Consider the following 25,649-nt stretch of genomic DNA (forward strand, 5'->3'; position numbering starts at 1 on the left):
AAGTAAATGACCACATATAATATTTTTGTCTCATTTGTTTAACTGGGTTCTCTTTATCTACTTGTGGGAAAATCTGATGACGTTTTAGGTCATATTTATGCAGAAATATAGAAAATTCTAAAGGGTTCACAAACTTTCAAGCACCACTGTACACAACATTTAAAGGTTCTAACTCCAAAGTTGAATTCTGGGCAAAATGTTCTAATTCTATTGCTGTTGGAATTTTGAGATGTTTCACTGCTGCACACACCATGTATCATATGTGTAAATATTTTGCTGAGATAAAATGTGTCCTGCATTTTATGATGACAGAGATTGTCCAAGCAAGAGCAACAATATTACATGACCACCGTGGGGTGTGTTTGACCTACTTTTAACAAAAAAACAGTTTCTACAAATTCCACATTTTCACTCAGTAATAATTACATACTAAACAAATGAAATGCGAATATCAAACACTGAATCAATATTACTCTGAGGAGAAATGTCAGAAATTCACTGATACAATTTAAAAAATTTAGATGATTTTGCAGTAATTACCTTCAATATTGGTTGTATATCCCTTGCTTGCAATAAGTGCATGAAGCCAGCGACCCACTGGCATCACAAAACTGTTACGTTCTTTTGTGTTGCTTTTCCAGGCTTGTGGCACAACTTCTTTCAGTTATTGTTTGTTTTGGGGGGATTTCTTGATTCAGTCTCCTTTTCAGGAGGTGAAATGCTGCTCATTTGGGTTAAGATCTGGTGATTGATTTGGCCAGTCTAAAACCTTCCACGGTTCTGTTCTTTTTCCACTTACATTTTGTTGGTGTAGCAGCAGGGGTGTGTTAGAACTGGTTTATGAATGGAGAGCGAGGCCAGGGAAAGTGAGTGGCAAAGTGGACGCACCTGTGTCTAATTATTATGCATGTGCCTTGTAGTGATGGCTGAGGGCTGATGAGGGGGAAGAGAGCAGAGATGAGAAAGAGAGAGCTGAAGTTCACTGGAAGTGAATGTGGTGTTGTGTGCATGTGTAATGTGTGTAAGAAGCTGAAAAGCCAAACAGTGTCTATTAAAAGTGTCAGTGACATAAGAACCCTCCTGTCTCCGTGCTTCAGTGTCCAACCCAAGCAGGGAATTGTTACACTACTGCCAAAACCCAGGATGCCAAAGCGATCCACCACCATGGAGTCTTCACCATTCAGAGAACTCGTCCATGCCCTTGCCACAACAAGCAGGAGCAGTGCTTCAAGACCCTGCTGCAGGCCCAGCAGGAGGACTGCCAGATGCTCCTGCATCTCATTGCACCCACAGGGGCCCCAGCCACAGAGTCAGCAGACTTCCCCCATGTTACCCTGATGAAAATGGGGCCGCAGGATGACCCAGAGGCCTTCAGGCATTCTTTGAAGGAGCCATGGAGGCGTGGGGATGACTGGGTAAGCAGATCACAGCTCACTGCTGCGCCTCACTGGTGAAGCCCAGCTCACGGCCCAGCAATTGCCTGCTGGCAACAGGCTGGACTAATGCTGACCTGAAGCATGCTATCTTGCAATCAGTCAACTGGACCCCTGAGCAACACCCTGGAGGAAGTCAGTTGGCCGTTTGCGTATGGCCACAAGCTCCTAGGTGCTTGCCAGCAGTGGTTGAGGGCAGAAGATCGCAATGTTAAGGGGGTCATCAATGTGGTGGCTCTGGAGCAATTAATTGCTTGACTGTTGAGAGTGACAACAGAGTGGGTCCAGTGCCACTGCCCAGCATCACTGGATTGCGTGATTGAGTTTGCTGAAGACCATCTGGTGGCGGTTCCGGTGGCAGGTGGACATCCTGCCCCCCCCTCTCTCTCATCCCACTCCTCCCTCCCGTTCTGCCCCTTCCTCCCGTCCCCTCCCTGTACCATGGAAGCAGGGGTCAACTCCCCCACAGCCAGCTCCCCAAGTCTGTGGTTTTCCTTCCTCCCTCCCCTTATGCTTCTGTGTCTTCCCCCCCAGGTGAGCAATTCCTACACCACCAGTGCAGAGGTGAGGCCTGGGCCGGTGTTTAGGCATTGTGGGGAGCATGTGCATTTCCAGGACCAGTACCAGGCAATGAAGTTGGGGGTAGTGGTCAGATTCCTGATGCAGCAGAGACTGCCCCCAATCAAGCTGGAACATACCACATACTGGTGAGTATCCAAGTAGCTACATATCATACTTTGGTGGATTCAGGCTGTAACCGAACATCGATCCACCAAAGCTTGGTTCAGGTTAAGGCATTGGGTACAGCATGCTTAGTGAAGGTTTGGTGTGTGTGCATGGGAATATTCACAAATACCCACGCGTATCAGTAAAAATTCCAGTTTTGGGAAATAAATTAGTGTCAAGGTAGTGGTTAGCTCATGCCTCACCCACCCACTAATTATGGGGATGGATTGGCTGGGGTTTAGGAGCTTAATAGAGCAAGTGGTGGTAAGCACATCACAGGGGGACCCCAGTGTGATGACGTCTGGGGAGGCCATCCCAGAGCTGTCTATGTCAACCCCACATCATAGTGACATAGAGAGTGGGGAGTGCATTGGCCTTCCCCTTTCCCTCAGGTACTCCATAGTGGGTTACCCTCTGGAGCAGGCATGAGACGAGACTCTGCATCACACTTTCAACCAAGTGAGAGTAGTCGATGGCCAGAATCTCTAGCCTAATGTTGCGCTCTCCCACCCTCATTTTTCCATAATTAAGGACAGGCTGTATTGAATGATACAGGACACTCAGACTGGAGAGCAGATAATGCAGTTGTTAGTACCAAAAAGTTGCAGGGAACTCGTGTTCCACACGGCTCATTATAACCCAATGGCTGGACACCTAGGGCAAGACAAAATACTAACCTGACTCATGGCCCACTTCTACTGGCCAGGGATTCATGTGGATGTCTGCAGGTGGTGTGTGGCATTTTGTGAGTGGCAACTGGTGAATCCAGTGGCCTCCTCAAAAGCACCATTGCGCCCTCTTCCCCTAATTGAGACCCCCTTCAAAAGAATTGATATGGATCTTGTCGGGCCATTAGATCAGACTGCAGAAGAGCATCTATTTATTTTAGTTCTGGTGGACTATGCAACATGATACCTGGAAGCAGTGCCACTGTGTAACATATCTGCACGCAGTGTTGCAGAGGAACTGTTTAAAATTATCTCCCGAGTTAGGATTCCAAAAGAAATCCTGATCAAGGCACTGTATTTGTGATGCACACTTCGTGAACTCTACAAGTTACTAGGGATTAAATCAATTCGCCCAAGCATTTATCACCCACAGACAGATGGCTTGGTTGAGCAATTTAACCAAACCCTTACAAACTTAATTTATAAGTTTGTGTGCGAAAACCCTCATAACTGGGATAAATGGCTCGAGCCCCTGTTATTCGTGGTACAAGAGGTCCCACAAGCCTCCACAGAGTTTTCCCCATTTTAATTATTGTATGGGCGCAAGCTTCATGGGGTCTTAGATGTCATATGGGAAAATTGGGAGGAGGAGCCTTCTAATAGTAAAAGCAAAATTCAGTATGTTCTCAACCTGTGTGCAAAACTCCACACACTCAGCAAGAACATCAGTCCCAGCTTGACAAAAGGAGTGTGCACCTTTGGGGGGAATTCACACTGGAGATAAAGTTCTCGTATTATTGCCCATGTTGAGCTCTAAACTACTCGCCTAGTGGCAAGGGCCCTTTGAGGTCACACGGTCAGTTGGGGACATCGACTATGAGGTAAAGCAAATGGATAGAGGTGGTGTGCAGTAGATTTACCACCTCAATCTGCTCAAACTATGAAACGAGGGGCTCCCTGTGGTGTTGGTGACTGTTGTTCCAGAGTGGGAGGAGCTAGAGCCGGAGGTAAAAGTGAAAGTCACCACGCGATCCACCCCAGTCCCCTGTGGAGACCACCTCTCGCTATCCCAAGTCATGGAGGTAGTCAGGTTGCAAATAGAGTTTTCCAACGTGTTCTTGCCTCTCCCCAGTCGCACCCGTCTCATAGAACACCACATCAAGATGCCCCAGGAGTGGTGGTGCATCGCCATCCGTAATGCTTACTCAAACACAAGAGAACTGTAGTTTGGGATGAACTCAAGGCCATGCTCGAAATGGGAACATTCGAGAAGTCGCACAATGATTGGACTAGCTCAGTGGTTTTGGTCCCCAAGCCTGACCGGTCGGTCCAGTTCTTGTGGTGCAGTGCAATGCAGTGTCTCAATTTGATTCGTATCTGATGCCTCGCATTGATGAACTGCTTGATCGGTAGAGTGCAGCTCGGTTTTATTTGATGACAAAGGGATATTGGAAGATCCCCTTGACTCCCCTATCCCAAGAAAAATTTGCCTTTTCCACCCTGTTTGGTTTACACCAGTTCATCACCCTTCTGTTTGGGTTATTTGGGACTCCCGCAACGTTCCAGCGACTCATGGACAAGATTCTCCATCTGCATGCCACCTTTGCCGCAGCCTCCTTCAACAACATAATATATATAGCAACGAATGGCCATGGCATATAAAACAGCTCAGGGCACTTCTAGAGTCGTTGAGGCATGCAGGGCTCACAGCTAACCTGAAGAAGTATACGACTGGGCAGGTGGAAGTACAGTATCTGGGTGTCCACTTTGATCACAGGCAGTTGCATCCCTAAATTGACAAGACCGCAGCAGTTGCGACCTGCCTGAGGCCCAAGGCCAAAAAGGGGGTGAGACAGTTCTGGGGCTTGCTGGCTATTATTGTAGGTTTGTGCCTAATTATTCAGACATCACCAGCCCACTGACTGATCTCACTAAGAAGAGAGTGCTAGATCCAGGCCAGTGCCAACAGGCCTACACCCAAGTAAAGGCTGCACTGTGTGGTGAGCTACTATTACACTCCCCTGACTTCTAACTCCCTTTTATTTTGCAGACTGACACATCGGACAGAGGGCTGGGGGCTGTTTTGTCCCAGATGGTGGAGGGGAAGGACTGCCCGGTGCTGTACATAAGTCGCAAGCTCTCAATACGAGAGACTAAGTACAGCACTGTTGAAAAAGAGTGCTTGGCCATCAAGTGGATGGTCCTCACCCTCCATTACTACCTGCTTGGATGCCCTTTCACGTTCGGATCATGCCCTGCTGCAGTGGCTCCACTGCATGAAGGATGCCAACGTGCAGATCACTCATGGGTATCTAGCTTTGTAGCCCTTTAAGTTCAAGGTGGTCCATAGGCTGGGGGTGCAGATGGTGGTGGCAGACTAACTCTCTCGTCCAGAGGGTGGAAGTTGCCTGCAGGCCAGTGGCTCCCTGGCCTGAGTCAGGTGGTGGAGGTATGTGGCAGCGGGGAGTGTCGTTGAGTGTTGGTTTGTGAATGGAGAGTGAAGCTGGGGAAGGTGAGTGACAAAGCGGATGCGCCTGTGTTTAATTAATGTTGTGAGTGTGTGTCTTGTAGCGACAGCCAAGGGCTGATAAGGAAGAAGAGAGGAGAGAGAGGGCCGAACTTTGCTGCAAGTGAATGTGGTGGTTTTTTTTGTGTGTGTGTGTGTGAGAGAGAGAGAGAGAGAGAGAGAGAGAGAGTGTAAGAAGCTGAAAAGTCAAACAATGTAAATTAAAAGTGTCTGTGACTTAAGAACTCACCTGTCTCCGTGCTTCAGTGTCCCACCCAAGCAGGGAATTGTTACAGTTATTTATATCTCATTATATCTGTTATCACCCAGATGAGGAGGGGTTACCTTTTGAATCTGGTTCCTCTCAAGGTTTCTTCCTCATGTTGTCTGAGGGAGTTTTCCTGGTCACTGTTGCCACAGGCTTGCTTATAAGGGATAAATAAATTTATTAGGGATAAACTTAGCTTGTATGTTTAAAGTCTTCATTTTTTCTGTAAAGCTGCTTTCTGACAGTGTCTATTGTTAAAAGCACTATACAAATAAACTGACTTGACAGTATTACATTAAAGGTGGAACAAGATCTCACATGATTTACAACCCCAATTCCAAAAATGTTGGCATGCTGTGTAAACTGTAAAGAAAAACAGAATGCAATAATTTGCAAATCATGGAAACCCTATATTTCATTGAAAATAGTAAAAAGATAACATAGCAAATGTTGAAGCTGAGAAATTGTATTGTTTTTTGAAAAATATATGCTCATTTTGAATTTGATGTCAGCAACACGCTTTAAAAAAGTTGGGACAGGGGCATGTTTACTACTGTGTTTCATCACCTCTACTTTTAACAACACTCTGTAAACGTTTGGGAACTGAGGAGACCAATTGCTGTAGTTTTGAAAGAGAAATGTTGTCCCATTCCTGCCTGATATACAATTTCAGTTGCTCAACAGTTCGGGGTCTCCTTTGTTGTATTTTGCACTTCATAATGTGCCAAATGTTTTAAATGGGAGACAGGTCTGGATTGCAGGCAGGCCATTTTAGCACCCTGACTCTTTTACTATGGAGCCATACGGTTTTAATATGTGCAGAAAGCAGTTTGGCATTGTCTTGCTGAAAGAAGGAAGGCCTTCCCTGAAAAACATTTTGTCTGGATGGCAGCATATTATTCTGAAACGTGTATATATCATTCAGCAATAATAACGATGCCTTCCCAGATGTACAAGCTACCCATGGCATGTGCACTAATGCACCCTCATACCATCACAGATGCTGGCTTTTGAACTGTACACCGATAACAAGCCGGATGGTCCCTCTCTTCTTTAGCCTGGAGGACGTGGTGTCCATGATTTCTAAATAGAATATCTACTTTTGATTCATCAGACCTCGGGACAATTTTCCACTTCGCCTCAGTCCATCATGAAAGAGCTTGGGTCAAGAGAAGGTGGCAGTATTTCTAGATATTGTTTATATCTAGTTTTAACTTGCATTTGTGGATGCAGTAATAAACTGTTTTCACAGACGATGGTTTCCTCAAGCATTCCTGACCCCATGCAGTGATTTCCATTGCAGACATGTGTCTACTTTTAATGCAGTGTCTCCTGAGGGCCTGAAGATCACAGGCATCCAATGTCAGTTTTCAGCCTTGTCTCTTGTCTACAGAGATTTCTCCAGATTCTCTGAATCTTTTCATGATATTATGTACCATAGATGATGTGATCCCCAAATTCTTTGCAATTTTACATTGAGGAACGTTATTCTTAAATTGTTGCACTGTTTGCCCATGCAGTTTTTCACTGAGTAGTGAACCCATCCCCATCTTTACTTCTGAGAGATTCAGCCTCTCTGGGATGTTCTTCCCCAATCAGGTTAATTGACCTGTTGCCAATTAACCAAATTATAATTTTTTTTATCATTACACAACTTTTTCAGTCTTTTGTTGCCCCTGTCCCAACTTTTTTGAAATGTGTTGCTGACATCAATGTCAAAATGAGCATATATTTTTCAAAAAACAATGAAATTTCTCAGTTTCAACATTTGATATGTTGTCTTTGTACTATTTTCAATGAAATATAGGGTTTCCATGATTTGCAAATCGTCATATTCTGTATTTATTTATGTTTTACACAGTGTCCCAACTTTTTTGGAATTGGGGTTATATATTGGTTTCATTTTTAAAAATGAAAATCCTGTAATGGTAACAGAGGTGTGTAGACTTTTTAAATCCACTATATGTCAGTGTGAGCACTTCCATGTCCGCTTCCTTGTAAGTGATACCTTGCTTGAAAAATAAAATGAAGTCAATATATGACACATTGATTTCTGGTAAACTAGCATCATGGACAAACAGTTGTTTAATTAAGCAACGTGGCACGAGCAAGATGGCCATTATACTTAATCTCACAATGATATTCATTTACAATTGCAACATAATGACAACATTACAATTGTAACTGCGGTACAGCTTTTATACAATACTTATATAAATAAGGAAATTCATATTAAGTAAGTGACATTTTGGACACAATGTGGCCAAAGGTTCTGTTTATTTTTGCTCTGGCTAGTGGAACTGGATCCCAAAGAAACCACACTCACTTTATAGCATGCTGGCTAGCTGACTAGCTAGCGCACACTGATTTGTACTATATTCATGTTAAAAGGTGTTTCTGGTGAAATTGGCATCCCTTCTTCCTTTTTATTCATCATCTGACAAGTTTCGTAGTACAAGTCAAAAGTTATCTTTCTGAAAATTATCATTCGCCAGGTCCACTGATGATGTTGCCAACAGTAACCGTTTCAAACTCATCTCATCTCATTATCTCTAGCCGCTTTATCCTTCTACAGGGTCGCAGGCAAGCTGGAGCCCATCCCAGCTGACCACGGGCGAAAGGCGGGGTACACCCTGGACAAGTCGCCAGGTCATCACAGGGCCGACACACAGACACAGACAACCATTCACACTCACATTCACACCTACGGTCAATTTAGAGTCACCAGTTAACCTAACCTGCATGTCTTTGGACTGTGGGGGAAACCGGAGCACCCGGAGGAAACCCACGCGGACACGGGGAGAACATGCAAACTCCGCACAGAAAGGCCCTCGCCGGCCCCGGGGCTCGAACCCAGGACCTTCTTGCTGTGAGGCGACAGCGCTAACCACTACACCACCGTGCCGCCCCCGTTTCAAACTAAGAAGTAGAATTTTATGTGATACAGATGAGTGGACTGATACACACAGTTTGTATTTTGTGAAAGTGTTCCAAAACATGGATTGGAACTGTTAAGTTAAAGAGTACTGATATTTCTTATAACCACACTGAAACATCCTAGTGTGGTTACAGGAAATATCAGCACTCTTTAACTTAACAGTTCCAATCCATGTTTTGGAACACTTTCACAAAATACAAACATTCTGAAGCTCTTTTTACTGATGTTTTTCATCCCCTGCCTATACCTTTAAACTTTTAATTTCATTGTCTGTAAACTCCAAAGACATTTTATGGCATTTTACTAACTAAAACAAGCAAACCATTTAAGGTACACCCAGACGAGGTAATTTCCTCTGAGTATGTGAACACATGGTCAGAAAAGCCAAGCTTAACTTCAGGCAGCATTCTGATGCACTGAATACGTTTCATAAGCTAGTGACTTAATTCGTTCAATGTGTTTAATTGGTAAGCCTGCAGGCGTTTGTGTATATTTACTAGAGTAGTTAAATGTTGCCAATAAAGGGCTTCATGGGAAACATATAAATTGAAAATAGTGATCGTAGAAATAATGAATACTTTCATTGGAGACCAGGCGGTGCGTTAAACAGCATATCAAAGCCCACTTTAGCGCAGATCAAAGGGGAGTATCCCACCTTTCTGTGCCGTATGTTACAACATCCTCGATAGGTGTTGTCTATAAAAGCCCACTGCTCAGGAGCATGGTTGGCTGAGCACTTTTTATATGAGGTGATCATAAACTTAATGGGTGAGCTTAAGTCAAGCAGTATGTGTGGTAGAGTTGAGGAAGGAAAAGCAGGAGAGTCCCTCCTTTTGAGTAAGGTTGTTATTTTGCAAATTATTCCATTCATTTCCTCTGGTGGTTCAAGAAGTGGTTTTAGTCAACTTTTGTCATGAAAAGTGCACTGTGACTGGATCTGGAATATAGTAAAACTATTACTCAGAGCAGCGTTTGAAAATCCATGCATGTAACAAAGCTCTGTGTGTGTGTGTGTGGGGGGGGGGGGGGGGGGGAGTCCAGCATATTGATGATGCTGTAATTCTGGTAAGCCGACACACGATAAGGTGACATGACTACAGGTTTTACTACAGTGCTTTTTTTGTTGCTGTGACAGTCTTTCACATCCATCATAGAGACTCTAAGCATGCAGAGGGAAGTCCCAGCTCATGTTTAGAGTTACTTTGTTTCACAGCCAAGTTAGACCTGTTGCAGCTGGTTTGCTGCCTCGTTTGAGTTCCTAAATGAAAAACTTATGGCCTCACCTAAGCCATAAGTCAGTGATGCATTGTTCACCCCTTCATCCCTTCATGGCTATATACATCGAATATATGTACATCAAATAAGACATGAAAAATAATTAGCCTAAAACTAAATCCATCATGTCTATTTATCGCAGGTCAATGCCAATGCCATTTTAATGTTCCCTGAAAAGGAACTAGTTACTCCTTCATTTCGTGGTCATCTTTCTTTGTAATAGTAATCAGTATTTTTTGGTAAAGTTAACAATTTCCTTACAGTCCAATAAAAAATATGGTTCAAGAGGTCATCATTTACTGATAATTTGGCCATGATCCCACTTTTCGACTACACCAATTGGATGATTAATTGATTTAATTAATTAAACACTTAAAAATAGCTGTCTTTCATTCACAGGTGTTGATATTCTAAAATTGGTGGCAGCTCAGATTGGTAGCCAGTGGATTGACATGTACCAATCCCTGGCTAATGCTAATGAGCGTGAAGTGGCTGCCTTCTCCAAAGGTTACTCAGCTGACCATGAGCGGGCATACGCCGCCTTACAACACTGGACCATCTGTGATAGTGATGCCAACCTAGCCAAGCTGATAAATGCCCTCCATCATCACCGGCGCATTGATGTGGTTGAGAAGATCCGTGGTGTCATGGAAGACGATCCTCAGGTGGGCAGCACACAACATTATACTAGCAAAGGTCCAGTTCCTACGGCTAAATGGTAAACATGAATAAATTGTGTGTTTTACTGAGTTATATGAGTAAATATACAAGAACAACATCCTAACCTTCAATATGACTGGGTTTTTAAAAAAAAATTTTTTACTTCCAACATGAAGCACGTGCTGGTTTCGGAAGAGAAAAAGTTGTACCGTGCCATGCCTATTTTAGCACACTTACCAGTTTTATTAGCACAGAATAAGAAAAATTAAAGCTTGAAATGAGCAAATGAAATGCATAGAAATAGGTTTAATAATCTTATATTGGGTTTACTGTAACCTCTTAACAGGAAATGCTTGATACATTTGACTATATTCAAGATATTTTTTCCCTTGCTAAGATTTTTTTTTTTTTTTGCAGTGTAGTAATTAATATCGGTAGTAATTAACTATGGATTAGAAACACACCGCCTTCTGCTTTTTCCTCACAAAAATATCCTCACAGTAATGTGCCAAAAACAGGGTAAACCAACATCCTGTGACTGTTCTGGCTCCATTCCACATGGCTACAGTACTTTTTGTATTAAGTTCTGTTCTTGGGATAAAGAATCAATCATCAGCTTTCATTTTAAAGTTTGAGGTAAAACGTGCTCTATCTTCCTGTTCTCGGGCTTCATAAACATACTCTATGCTTTGCCCTTGTCTCAAGGTCAGCTGGTGGGGATAAGAATATCTGATTCATATTGAAGTTCCCATTCTACAGTGATTCGTTTTATATATCCATCTTTCAGCACCATTTAATAATCCCTTTATTCCAGTGCTGTCCTTGGCTAGATGACAAAACTAACCAGCACAGACATCTATCTATCTATCTATCTATCTATCTATCTATCTCTCTATCTATCTGAGCAGTAGGAAAATAAGCCTCATTATGGTAAACTTGGCTGCTGTTTATATCTTCTGGTTACAGAAAAACATATACATTTTATACATTTTGTGTGCTATCCGCTGTCTTCTGCATACATGATTGAGGTGTAGCATCATTGGGAATCGAACTCACAATCTTGCAATCAGTGTTAAATTTTAGTGGAATTTAGGAAGTGCAGTATCCCTACTTCTTACATGGGTACTATGCTTTTCAGATTATTTTCATCATTTTATCTTATTCTAATTTTAAAAAGTGATAGCAGAAAAATGTCAGTCACGTTTGTTTGTGTTAAATTTAATTGACTATGGATTTGGACTTCCATCAAATTATAGGTAATGAGGCTCAGCTTTCTTTGCTGTTCATGTCAACTACATGTGGGGAAGCTTCTTGCCCCCTGCATGAGAACCCTGGAGGTATTAGGTTGAAACTATCAGCCCCTATTCATTTCAAATCTAAATTGTGCTAATAATCTGAGTTTCGAGTATCATGTGACATGGTAACATCTCTGATAATCCAAAGGCACCACCTTCAAATTGCATGAAAAATCTTTGTTCCCCCATAAAACCATAAATGTGGAACAAGATTTCTGTAAAAAACAATGCATAGGGACTAAAACTTGGTAAAACCCTGTTTGTAGTGCTGCCGTACAACTTTTTCTCTCTTCAAAATGTAAAATGAATTCCTTCAATCAGCATCAGGTTTGCTAATTTATATACTTTGCTGGAACATTTACAGTGGTGCTTGAAAGTTTGTGAAACTTGTAGAATTTTCTATATTTCTGCATAAATATGACCTAAAATATCATCAGATTTTCACACAAGTCCTAAAAGTAGACAAAGAGAACCCAGTTAAAACAAATGAGAGAAAAATATTATACTTGGTCATTTATTTATTGAAGAAAATGATCCAATATTGCATATCTGTGAGTGGCAAAAGTATGTGAATCTTTGCTTTCAGTATCTGGTGTGACCCCCTTGTGCAGCAATAACTGCAACAAAACATTTCAGGTAACTGTTGATCAGTTCTGCACACCGACTTGGAGGACTTTTAACCCATTCCTTCATACAGAACAGCTTCAACTCTGGGATGTTGGTGGGTTTCCTCACATGAACTGCTCGCTTCAGGTCCTTCCACAACATTTCGATTGGATTAAGGTCAGGACTTTGACTTGGCCATTCCAAAACATTAACTTTATTCTTCTTTAACCATTCTTTGGTAGAACAACTTGTGTGCTTAGGGTCATTATCTTGCTGCATGACCCACCTACTCTTGAGATTCAGTTCATAGACAGAGGTCCTGATATTTTCCTTTAGAATTTGCTGGTATAATTCAGAATTCATTGTTCCATCAATGATGGCAAGCTGTCCTGGCCCAGATGCAGCAAAACAGGCCCAAACCATGATACTACCACCACCATGTTTCACAGATGAGATAAAGTTCTTATGCTGGAATGCAGTATTTTTCCTTCTCCAAACATAACACTTCTCATTTAAACCAAAAAGTTCTATTTTGGTCTCATCCGTCCACAAAACATTTTTCCAATAACCTTCTGGCTTGTCCATGTGATCTTTAGCAAACGGCAGACGAGCAGCAATGTTCTTTTTGGAGAGCAGTGGCTTTCTCCTTGCAACCCTGCCATGCACACCATTGTTGTTCAGTGTTCTCCTGATGGTGGACTCATGAACATTAGCCAATGTGAGAGAGGCCTTCAGTTGCTTAGAAGTTACCCTGGGGTCCTTTGTGATCCTTGCCGACTATTACACACCTTGCTCTTGGAGTGATCTTTGTTGGTCGACCACTCCTGAGGGTAACATCTCATCTCATCTCATTATCTCTAGCCGCTTTATCCTTCTACAGGGTCGCAGGCAAGCTGGAGCCTATCCCAGCTGACTACGGGCGAAAGGCGGGGTACACCCTGGACAAGTCGCCAGGTCATCACAGGGCTGACACATAGACACAGACAACCATTCACACCTACGGTCAATTTAGAGTCACCAGTTAACCTAACCTGCATGTCTTTGGACTGTGGGGGAAACCGGAGCACCCGGAGGAAACCCACGTGGACACGGGGAGAACATGCAAACTCCGCACAGAAAGGCCCTCGCCGGCCCCGGGGCTCGAACCCAGGACCTTCTTGCTGTGAGGCGACAGCGCTAACCACTACACCACCGTGCCGCCCTGAGGGTAACAATGGTCTTGAATTTCCTCCATTTGTACACAATCTGTTTGACTGTGGATTGTTGGAGTCCAAACTCTTTGGAGGTTGTTTTGTAACCTTTTCCAGCCTGATGAGCATCAACAACACTTTTTCTGTGATCCTCAGAAATCTCCTTTGTTCGTGCCATGATACACTTCCACAAACATGTGTTGTGAAGATCAGACTTTGATAGATCCATGTTCTTTAAATAAAACAGGGTGCCCACTCACACCTGATTGTCATCCCATTGATTGAAAACACCTGACTCTAATTTCACCTTCAAATTAACTGCTAATCCTAGAGGTTCACATACTTTTGCCACTCACAGATATGTAATACTGGATCATTTTCCTCAATAAATAAATGACCAAGTATAATATTTTTGTCTCATTTGTTTAACTGGGTTCTCTTTATATACTTTTAGGACTTGTGTGAAAATCTGATGACGTTTTAGGTCATATGCAGAAATATAGAAAATTCTAAAGGTTTCACAAACTTTCAAGCACCACTGTATATTTTGTACACATTTATGTACCATTGTTAACAGTTTCATACTTCTGTCTAGCTTCTGTGTACTCAAACAAATTTCTTTGTCTTTATTAGGGTGTATATTCATGCATTCCTTTAGTCCTCCATGGTGACCATGTTTTTGCTTCTTGCTTTAACCCAGAGTTCTCACTCAGTATCATGGCATTGATTATTCTGTACAGAGTCCTCATGACGTGCAGTGTTTTTTTTTTTTTCTATAACTAGAAGCTACAACACTCCAAATCACTGAATTTACAAAAATCTGTTTCAGTAGCTTACAGAATAGTCTTAAAAAACAAAATGAGAAAAAAAAATTGTGGACTGTGATCCAGCGTGAAAAATCACAATATTTATTTTTGCCAGATTTCCCACCCCTAATTTACAGCATGGCTCTTTGAACTTCATAAACCATATTCAAACTAGTCAATATAATGTCCAGTGGAAATCAGTTTGGATGGTAACAATATTTCAAAAAAATAATATTGGCTGAAGGAAATGAGAATGTTTGTTTGTCAAATGGCACACATTCACTAAACTGCATCACTGATTTTCCAAAACAGTGACCTATCAGCAGGAGTTGATTTTCCTAGTACTGTGGGCAAATCTTACATGTATATGAATGGCTTACACCACGTGACATGTGGGCAGTAAATTCCAAGGCTGTGAGAGTGGACAGAATCTCTTTCATTTGTTTGTCATGTGTAAGTCTGCTCTGACGCACAGGGCCGAGGTTGGAGTAGGACTATGTTGGTGAAATCACTTCGGTTAGAGTTTCTTTCCCTAACTATTCTCAACCATTCTAAACACTAAACTACTCTGTAGGGTGTGTGTTTGTTTGATTTATATTTCACCATTTGCCAGTGACTCAAATTTTTGTCAAAATCTGTTCACTACTTTGAGTTATATTGAGAACAGACAAACAAATGGAGGCAAAAACATGACCTCCAACAAAGTTGGCGGAGGTAACAAATTCTGCCTCTGACACTAGGTGGGGGTGGTATATGTTTTTTCAGGTTGTCCGAGCATTCGTTGGTGGTTGTGGGATGTTTGTTGGATTTTTGTGAACTTTTCATTGTACCTAGCAGATTAAATTCAATTCGATTTTGAAATCTATCCAAACAGGGTCACAGCAAGACTTACAGATTTATAACCAGGGACAAATGCGAGGCATCCTTTTCACCGGTGTGTTTTTAACAAAATTTGTTCTAATTCTTATGCTCCTCAACTGCTGTTTTCTTACTTACATGTGACATTCAGTTTTACTCGACATCATTATCCTGGGCGGCACGGTGGTGTAGTGGTTAGCGCTGTCGCCTCACAGCAAGAAGGTCCTGGGTTCGAGCCCCGGGGCCGGCGAGGGCCTTTCTGTGTGGAGTTTGCATGTTCTCCCCGTGTCCGCGTGGGTTTCCTCCGGGTGCTCCGGTTTCCCCCACAGTCCAAAGACATGCAGGTTAGGTTAACTGGTGACTCTAAATTGACCGTAGGTGTGAATGTGAGTGTGAATGGTTGTCTGTGTCTATGTGTCAGCCCTGTGATGACCTGGCGACTTGTCCAGGGTGTACCCCGCCTTTTGCCCGTAGTCAGCTGGGATAGGCTCCAGCTTGCCTGCGACCCTGTAGAAGGATAAAGCGGCTAGAGATAATGAGATGAGATGAGATCATTATCCTGGGGCAACACCCAAGGCATGGCTGTGTGTGCTTCGAGAAATTAATGACAAATTGTCCATGAGGAATAAACACATCGTTGAACTTCACAATTAATGCACCTTATTAAGATTAAATGCTATATTTGTGCCACTGCAGTTTGACCTGAACCAGCTGATGATATCTATGAATGTAAGCCAAGGCACCAGCCCCAGCCATAAACCTCTGGATACACTGGGTTTGACAGTGGAGCATTCTCCCTTTGACCGCACCAAAGGCTTCTTCACTGATGAGTCTGAGCCACTGCTGCGCTGTGACTCCACCTCAAGCAAAGACTCAGCCCTGAGCCGCACTGGCTCTTTCATTACCAAAGGTATGTGCACTAGGTCAGTTAAGGCCACTTTGAAGACACCTAAGGAAGTTACTGTTGATTTGCTAAAGTGTGTCTGGGTCTTTTGTTGAATCCTATGCTAGTATCTCTAAAGAGTTCACAATAACTTAATATGATTTGATGCCGGATACTCTCCCACCCCTCATGGAGGTGCTTTTGATGTGTTATAGTAATGAAAATCCTAAAAATAAATAATAAATCCTATGTCTCAAAAGTATAAAAAAAGTCTATTAATCCAAACAAAATTTGCTTCTGTGACCAAGAGATAGGTATTTTGAAATTGACCTATTTATATTGAGAAAAAGGGCGAATTTACGTCTTTTTGTTCACATAAAGTCAGAAAGAAAAAAAAACATATGAATCAAAATTAACATGTATTTATACTAAAATATTACAAATATGACCACAAAAGATTTTTTTTTTTTGGGGGGGGGAGGGTTCTGGTGTGTTTCTTTTGTGAAAACTGTAAATGTAGAAACCAACCACAGAGTGTTTCTCTTTTAGAAAGGTTTGCAGGTATAACCGCTTTAGAAGGCTACATCCCTTAAACATCCAAAACCCCTTAAACAACCCAAACCCCTTAACTCAAACTTTGCTTTTGTGACCAGGACAGCAGGGAAATTTTTTTTAAATTGACCTATTTTCATTGAGAAAACGGCTGAATTTGGTCCTATCATTCACATAAAGTAAGTAAAAACAAGTAAATTTCAAAATATGTTGTTTTTTTCTGATTTTATGTGAATGAAAAGATGCAAATTCAACCATTTTAATAAAAAAAAATAGCAGATGAAAGTCCTAGAAAGTTTTAAAAGTCTGGAAATGTTCAGAAAAATAGGTAAATTTCAAAATGTTATTTTCCATAACATTCCCAATCTATTTTCCTGAAAATTTCCAGACTTCTAAAATTTTCCAGTAAATATAAATAACTTAAGTCCACCAGTTTAGTTTAGTTTACGGTAGTTTAGTTTAGTTCCAGCAGCCTAACTGGAAACATTTCAGCATATTTTTCTTAGATGACATTAATAGGCTATAAGCATCTGATGCTTATCTTGATAAATTCAAGGAGAACATGGAAGCGTAGGCAAAGGACCAAGGTGAGCACTTCCACCAGGATATACTGGACTTTGAACACCACTACCAAAGACAATATAATGAGAACACGATGGGAGATTACATTTGGGGGCTGCTTTGTGAAAGTGATTTGTAATAATCATCAATTTGAAAAATCTACTCACTTTTAAATCTTTTGTGGTCATATTTTTGTAAAATTTTAGTATAAATACATGTTAATTTTGATTCATATGTTTTTTTTCTGACTTTATGTGAACAAAAAGATGCAAATTCCAATGCCAATAGAAATGGAAAATACAAAGCTTGAATTGAGGAAAGGCATCTAAAACCAAGCTGAATAATATAATATTTGATTTAAAATGATTTGCACTGTGGGTTTTGGTCAGTGATGTAGGGATTAAAACACAGACATTCCTGACTCACAAAAAGGACAAAATGAGACTAACGTCCCATTTAGAGAACAAGCACATACCTAAAAGGATGTACGTAAAAGTGAACTTGCTTTGTTTATGCTTCCTCCTTGTGGATTCTTTGTGCTCTTACATACAACATTGCATTGTTTTAAGACATATTCAGCAGTACAATTTAGATATAGTAGTTTCCTCGCAAATGTAGTAGTAGTAGTAATAATAATAATACCACAATTCACTTACTATCTCAATAGCCATTTGATCTCTTCCTTATATTTTCCAACAGAAAAGAAGGACACGGTTTTGCGGCAGGTGCGACTCGACCCATGTGACCTGCAGCCCATTTTTGACGACATGCTGCACATCCTTAACCCAGAGGAGCTGCATGTGATTGAAGAGATACCGATGGCTGAGGACAAGCTGGACCGTCTGTTTGAGATTGCTGGAGTCAAGAGCCAAGAGGCCAGCCAGACGCTGCTTGACTCCGTGTACAGCCACTTGCCTGATCTCCTATAGACTTGTTTCATTCATTGCTACTTATAGACATTTGCATAGAGTGAACGAGACAGAGAGCAAGAGAAGGGCAGACAAACAAACATACACAAGACTTCTGGAAAAGTCACACAAGGGTTTCGAAGCGTATTAAAAGCCATTGCTAGCCAAATGTAGCTTTTATGCATTATCCTCTTTACACTCTAGAGCTTCTTGTTTGGTTGATGAATTCTAGTCGCACATTCATAATGCTGTAACATACCAGCATATTCACGCCTCAACAATGTCTAAAACTAATGTACATTAATGTAATTGACACTTTAGTTAGGTGATTTGCAAGCTCAGTTGTAGATCCTACAGCATTCTGCCAAACAAAAAAGGCCTAATCAGTAAAGCCTAAAGATATGCATGTAGTACTTCTACTTGAATTGATCTATCAATATGTGAATGCGCTTCTCCAAGAAATGAACAACAAACATGCTTGATATATTATTTAATTCCCAGCTGGGAATAGAAGATAGAACATTTACTTGACTAACTTGGCTTTTTAAAATCAGTAGGGTGAAGATCGAGGAGGCTAGTTAGGACCGACTATAGAGCTGTTTAATGGCTACATACAGGTGCTCTTAGAGTGGACAAATAAGGGCAAATAAATAAAAATATGCTTACACAGCCCCTGAAAAACTGCCATGTTGTCTACTGTCTTTTACATGCAAGCTAGAAAGGTCACACAGGGGTTTCTACAAAGTAAAAGCTGCTAGTCCTCTGTAGCATTTTGTGAACTGTTTGCCTTGACACCTTGTGTTTACGCTGTACCATCTGTTAAACTGCAGCATATTCTTTCACACTTGTCATCACGACGTCTAAGAGTAAGAGCATTCGTTGGTATTGATGTAACAGTTAAACCTAGTTCCTGATCCTACAGCATTCTGCCAAAATGTGTTAATTCTGACTGTACTGCTGTTGCAGCTTTGTATAACAAGTTGATTTTAAAGGGCATTTCAAAGCAACACTACTGGCTGCCACATCATTCATGACTGAAGAATTGGTCTGTGCTTCTTTAAGAAATGAACAACAAACATACGTGACCCTTTTTATTGAACCCCAGTTCAAAATGGCAGAAGCAACACTGGAACTTGAGGCATAGGAAGTAGTTTTGTTCATATAGTTTGTATTTCAGCTGATGAGATGTGGTAGGCAGAATCTATCTAGTGAGCTAGATGTAACTACATAGTTGTTGAAACATCAAATTTTGGCACTCATACCACCTCCTTTTTAACAACATGGTGCACAAGATTACTTGACCTTTCGTTGACTGTCAAAAAAAAAAAGTGTTGGGGAAGCATACTGGCAGCTTTTATGACTTCTGCTGGATTGTAATCAACAGATAGAAACTCAAGCATAGAATAAAATGTAATGTGTCAAAAGTATGAAGCTGAACAAGTATGAACATTATATTTCCGGTCACAGTTTTAAGCCCTAAAACATGTAACCAATATATTTACTATTATGTAAGATGAGAGATTGATGACTGACCAATTAAAATGAAAACTTTTGTTACATCATTGGGTTTTATTGTGTCTTTGCTGTGTCAAACTAAATGCTAATTTAGAAAAAGCTTGTAACCCAAGCATCTAGGTGTTGCAGAAGATAATAGTGATACACCAAATAACCTTATATATCCACATTGAGTATACAGTTCAGTTAACTGAAACGAGTTAGTATACTTTTGTGCAGGTTTCTTGTCACTTGCTCATTGTCTACATTTAGGCCTATTGCTTATGACAGTTAATAAAAACTCAATGTAAAGATCCTTTTCTCATGACATACTACAGTATGACTAATTATATTTACTGTATTTCAAAAAACCCCACCTGGATCCTCAATTTCATGCTTTCAGCCTCAGATCAACAACAGCAAATATGAGGAAACTTTCCACCACTTTATTCTCCTCAATTACCATGTGGCACATCTGTGTGCATATATAACAATTGACTACACTTATCGTAATGATGTCATATAGGTAGGTAACAGTAAACAGTGCTGTGAAGTTCAATCACCATCCCAAAGAGCATCAGTGATGATTTAAACTCTAAGATTATATAAAACTAAATATAAGTCAAGTGCACCATAAGCGTCTTTTGGGAAAAAGACGCTTATGGTCTTTTCTCTTTCTCAGCAATGGCAATGTTGCAAATGCTGTACATGTCTTGATCACATGGCACTGTAGATATTTAAGGGTCACTACTTGTATATACATTCAGCCAAATTATCATCCACACAGTTGCTAATACAAATGTTATAAGGTTTAAGTGTAGCAGTCATTCATTCATTATCCATTGTAAGTAGCAGGTGGGGGCGGCGCGGTGGTGTAGTGGTGAGCACTGTCGCCTCACAGCAAGAAGGTCCAGGTTCGAGCCCCGTGGCCGGCGAGGGCCCCTCTGTGCGGAGTTTGCACGTTCTCCCCGTGTCTGCGTGGGTTTCCTCCAGGTGCTCTGGTTTCCCCCACAGTCCAAAGACATGCAGGTTAGGTTAACTGGCAACTCTAGACTGACTGTAGGTGTGAATGTGAATGGTTGTCTGTGTCTATGTGTCAGCCCTGTGATGACCTGGCGACTTGTCCAGGGTGTACCCCGCCTTTCGCCCGTAGTCAGCTGGGATAGGCTCCAGCTTGCCTGCGACCCTGTAGAAGGATAAAGCGGCTACAGCTAATGAGATGAGATGATGATATATTTGGAGGGGGTGATGGGGTGGGGGTCAATGAAGTTCACAACAAACAGAGCAGGGCAGGTGGGTATGTCCTGGTATTCCAGTTGAAAAAAAAAAAACCACCCACATAATATGGTTCAGTTCAGAAAATCTTTTAAGTAGCTACAAACTCTGTTTTTTACTGTTTGTAACAGATAAAATAATTACTAAAATACTTGTTTTAGTTTGTATTTACATTACAGGCATTTAGCCACTCTTATCCAGAGCAACCTGGGGATCAGTTGCTTTGCTCAAGGGCACTTCAGCCATTCATGTTGTTCTAGGGATTCAAACCAGCAACCTTTTGCTCCTAAAGTTGTTTCACTAACCATTAGGCCATTGTTTCCCCTAGTTATGTGAAGTAGTACTGGTGTTATAAGTGGAAATAGACCTTTCAGGCTTACGAGTCTGGAAAATACCAATTTATCACCAAGAGGAGGGTCTCAGGATGCAGTAGGTTTGAAAATCTGGTAGATTTAGAATATTTCATCACCTGTTTCAGTTTTCCACCTACATCACTAATGTTCATTTATGACCCCAGAAATAACAAGCGTGCAAATATGAAAAACAATGTCACCACACCAGTGTGGATTCAAATTAAAGGTACACTATGTACAACCCCAAATCAGAAAAAGTTGGGATGGTATGGAAAATGCAAATAAAAAAGAAAATGATTTCTAAATTTACTTTGACGAGTATTTCATTGCAGACAGGATGAACCCAAGATATTTCATGATTTGTCTGGTCAACTTCACAAATGAAATGAAGATACATATCCATTCCTGTGTTTCAAGCCTGCAACACATTCCAAAAAAAGGTGGGATGGGGCAGTTTAGGGCGAGTAATGAGGTAAAACAATTAAATAATGATGTAATTTGAAACAGGTGATGTCAACAGGTGATTGTAATCATGATTTGGTACAAAATCAGTACAGTCTGTGATGAGCAAAGATGGACCAAGGATCTGCAGTTTATCAACAAATGCGTGAGAATTATTGAAATGTTTAAAAACAAACAAAATATATTTTTAAAAAAATGTTTAAAAATAAACAAAAGATAGGAAGGGATTTGGATATTTCCCCCTCTATAATGCCTAATATCATGAAAAAAATTCAAGGAACCTGGAGGAATTTCCATGCATAAAGGGCAAGGGTGCAAGCCTAAGCTGAACACCCGTGATCTCTGATCCCTCAGACGGCACTGCATCAGGAACTGTCATTCATCTATAGCTGACATAACTACATGGGCTCGGGAGTACTTTGGCAAACTTTTGTCAAGCACTACAATACAGAGTTACATCCACAAATGGCAGTTAAAACTTTACTGTGCAAAAAGGAAGGCTTATGCTGTGTCCAGAAATGCCATTGACATCACTGGGCTCAGAGGCATCTGGGATGGACTGTCACACAGTGGGAACATGTACAACCCCAATTCCAAAAAAGTTGGGACAAAGTACAAATTGGAAATAAAAACGGAATGCAATAATTTACAAATCTCAAAAACTGATATTATATTCACAATAGAACATAGACAACATATCAAATGTCGAAAGTGAGACATTTTGAAATTTCATGCCAAATATTGGCTCATTTGAAATTTCATGACAGCAACACATCTCAAAAAAGTTGGGACAGGGGCAATAAGAGGCTGGAAAAGTTAAAGGTACAAAAAAGGAACAGCTGGAGGACCAAATTGTAGCTCATTAGGTCAATTGGCAATAGTTCATTAACATGACTGGGTATAAAAAGAGCATCTTAGAGTAGCAGCAGCTCTCAGAAGTAAAGATGGGAAGAGGATCACCAATCCCCCTAATTCTGCGCTGACAAATAGTGGAGCAATATCAGAAAGGAGTTCGACAGTGTAAAATTGCAAAGAGTTTGAACATATCATCTACAGTGCATCATATCAAAATATTCAGAGAATCTGGAAGAATCTCTGTGCATAAGGGTCAAGGCCGGAAAACCATACTGGGTGCCCATGATCTTCAGGCCCTTAGACAGCACTGCATCACATACAGGCATGATTCTGTATTGGAAATCACAAAATGGGCTCAGAAATATTTCCAGAGAACATTATCTGTGAACACAATTCACCGTGCCATCCGCCGTTACCAGCTAAAACTCTATAGTTCAAAAAGAAGAAGCTGTATCTAAACATGATCCAGAAGCGCAGACGTCTTCTCTAGGCCAAGGCTCGTTTAAAATGGACTGTGGCAAAGTGGAAAACTATTCTGTGGTCAGACGAATCAAAATTTGAAGTTCTTTATGGAAATCAGGGATGCCGTGTCATTCGGACTAAAGAGGAGAAGGACAACCCAAGTTATCATCAGCGCTCAGTACAGAAGCCTGCATCTCTGATGGTATGGGGTTGCATTAGTGCATGTGGCATGGGCAGCTTGCACATCTGGAAAGACACAAATCAATGCTGAAAGGTATATCCAGGTTCTAGAGCAACATATGCTCCCATCCAGATGACATCTCTTTCAGGGAAGACCTTGCATTTTCCAAGATGACAATGCCAAACCATATACTGCATCAATTACAGCATCATGGCTGCGTAGAAGAAGGGTCCGGGTACTGAACTGGCCAGCCTGTAGTCCAGATCTTTCACCCATAGAAAACATTTGGCGCATCATAAAATGGAAGATACAACAAAAAAGACCGAAGACAGTTGAACAACTAGAATCCTACATTAGATAAGAATGGGTTAACATTCCTATCCCTAAACTTGAGCAACTTGTCTCCTCAGTCCCCAGACGTTTACAGACTGTTGTAAAGAGAAAAGGGGATATATCTCAGTGGTAAACATGGCCTTGTCCCAACTTTGAGATGTGTTGTTGTCATGAAATTTAAAATCACCTAATTTTTCTCTTTAAATGATACATTTTCTCAGTTTAAACATTTGATATGTCATCTATGTTCTATTCTGAATAAAATATGGAATTTTGAAACTTCCACATCATTGCATTCTGTTTTTATTTACAATTTGTACTTTGTCCCAACTTTTTTGGAATCGGGATTGTATTGTGGTCAGATGAATCAGTATTCCAGGTCATTTTGTGGAAGAAATAAACACCTGAAGGAAGATGAAGAAAGAAAGAAGAGGAATCAGTGGTTGCTGGAGGTGGATAACAAGTTTAAGAACCCATGTTAAAGTTAGCAATAAAACACTACCACAATGCAGAGAAAGTAACAATAATATTCACTATCTTACTGGTGCTTGAAAGTTTGTGAACCCTTTAGAATTTTCTATATTTCTGCATAAATATGACCTAAAACATCAGATTTTCACACAAGTCCTAAAAGTAGATAAAGAGAACCTAGTTGAACAAATGAGACAAAAATATTATACTTGGTCATTTACTTATTGAGGAAAATTATCCAATATTACATATCTGTGAGTGGCAAAAGTATGTGAACCTCTAGGATTAGCAGTTAATTTGAAGGTGAAATTAGAGTCAGGTGTTTTCAATCAATGGGATGACAATCAGGTGTGAGTGGGCACCCTGTTTTATTTAAAGAACAGGGATCTATCAAAGTCTGATCTTCACAACACATGTTTGTGGAAATGTATCATGGCACAAACAAAGGAGATTTCTGAGGACCTCAGAAAAAGCGCTGTTGATGCTCATCAGGCTAGAAAAGGTTACAAAACCATCTCCAAAGAGTTTGGACTCCACCAATCCACAGTCAGACGGATTGTGTACAAATGCAGGAAATTCAAGGCCATTGTTACCCTCCCTAGGAGTGGTCGACCAACAAAGATCACTCCAAAAGCGAGACGTGTAATAGTCGGTCAGGTCACAAAGGACCCCAGGGTAACTTCTAAGCAACTGAAGGCTTCTCTCACATTGGCTAATGTTAATGTTCATGAGTCTACCATCAGGAGAACACTGAACAATGGTGTGCATGACAGGGTTGCAAGGAGAAAGCTACTGCTCTCCAAAAAGAACATTGCAGCTCATCTGCAGTTTGCTGAAGATCATGTGGACAAGCCAGAAGGCTATTGGAAAAATGTTTTGTGGATGGATGAGACCAAAATAGAACTTTTTGGTTTAAATGAGAAGCGTTATGTTTGGAGAAGGAAAACCCTGCATTCCAGCATAAGAACCTTATCCCATCTGTGAAACATGGTGGTGGCAGTATCATGGTTTGGGCCGGTTTTGCTGCATCTGGGCCAGGACAGCTTGCCGTCATTGATGGAATAATGAATTCTGAATTATACCAGTGAATTCTAAAGGAAAATGTCAGGACATCTGTCCATGAACTGAATCTCAAGAGAAGGTGGGTCATGCAGCAAGACAATGACCCTAAGCACACAAGTCGTTCTACCAAAGAATGGTGTAGCAAGATTCACGTGTGTGGTGCACAGAAGCATGGCAGGCAGCTGTTTGCGTTGAAGAGGGGTTTTTATTTGACAACTTTTCAGCATAGGTCTCCAAAAACTCACACGCACGCGCGCACACATACAGGCTGTCAACAAGCCCTTGGCGCCGACCTCCCCTTCTTGCTCTCCTTTTATCGGGTGCGGTCACTGAAGGAGACACACAAACACACGTTAATTGACAACAGGTGTAGTGACACGACCACTCACCTTCCCTGACTCCGCCCTCCATTCACAGAACGATGCTCGGCCATGCCCCCACTGCCACAAATGGTTAAAGAAGAATAAAAAGTTAATGTTTTGGAATGGCCAAGTCAAAATCCTGACCTTAATCCAATCGAAATGCTGTGGAAGGACCTAAAGCAAGCAGTTCATGTGAGCAAACACAC

The 25,649-nt window shown here is 41.2% G+C and overlaps 1 protein-coding gene across 1 annotated transcript in view; it reads left to right on the forward strand.

The window, feature by feature from the left end:
* Positions 1 to 19,660, forward strand: part of tnfrsf21 (tumor necrosis factor receptor superfamily, member 21) — a 44,814-nt gene extending 25,154 nt beyond the window's left edge. Inside the window, exons 4-6 of the mRNA XM_060916030.1 lie at positions 10,214 to 10,479; positions 15,926 to 16,139; positions 17,925 to 19,660. Of these exons, the coding sequence (XP_060772013.1) occupies positions 10,214 to 10,479; positions 15,926 to 16,139; positions 17,925 to 18,154 (710 nt within the window). The 3' untranslated portion in view covers positions 18,155 to 19,660. The remainder of the gene's footprint in view (positions 1 to 10,213; positions 10,480 to 15,925; positions 16,140 to 17,924) is intronic.
* The last annotated feature ends 5,989 nt before the right edge of the window (positions 19,661 to 25,649 follow it).

The sequence above is a fragment of the Neoarius graeffei genome, chromosome 3 (assembly GCF_027579695.1).
Source record: "Neoarius graeffei isolate fNeoGra1 chromosome 3, fNeoGra1.pri, whole genome shotgun sequence".
NCBI lineage: Eukaryota > Metazoa > Chordata > Actinopteri > Siluriformes > Ariidae > Neoarius > Neoarius graeffei.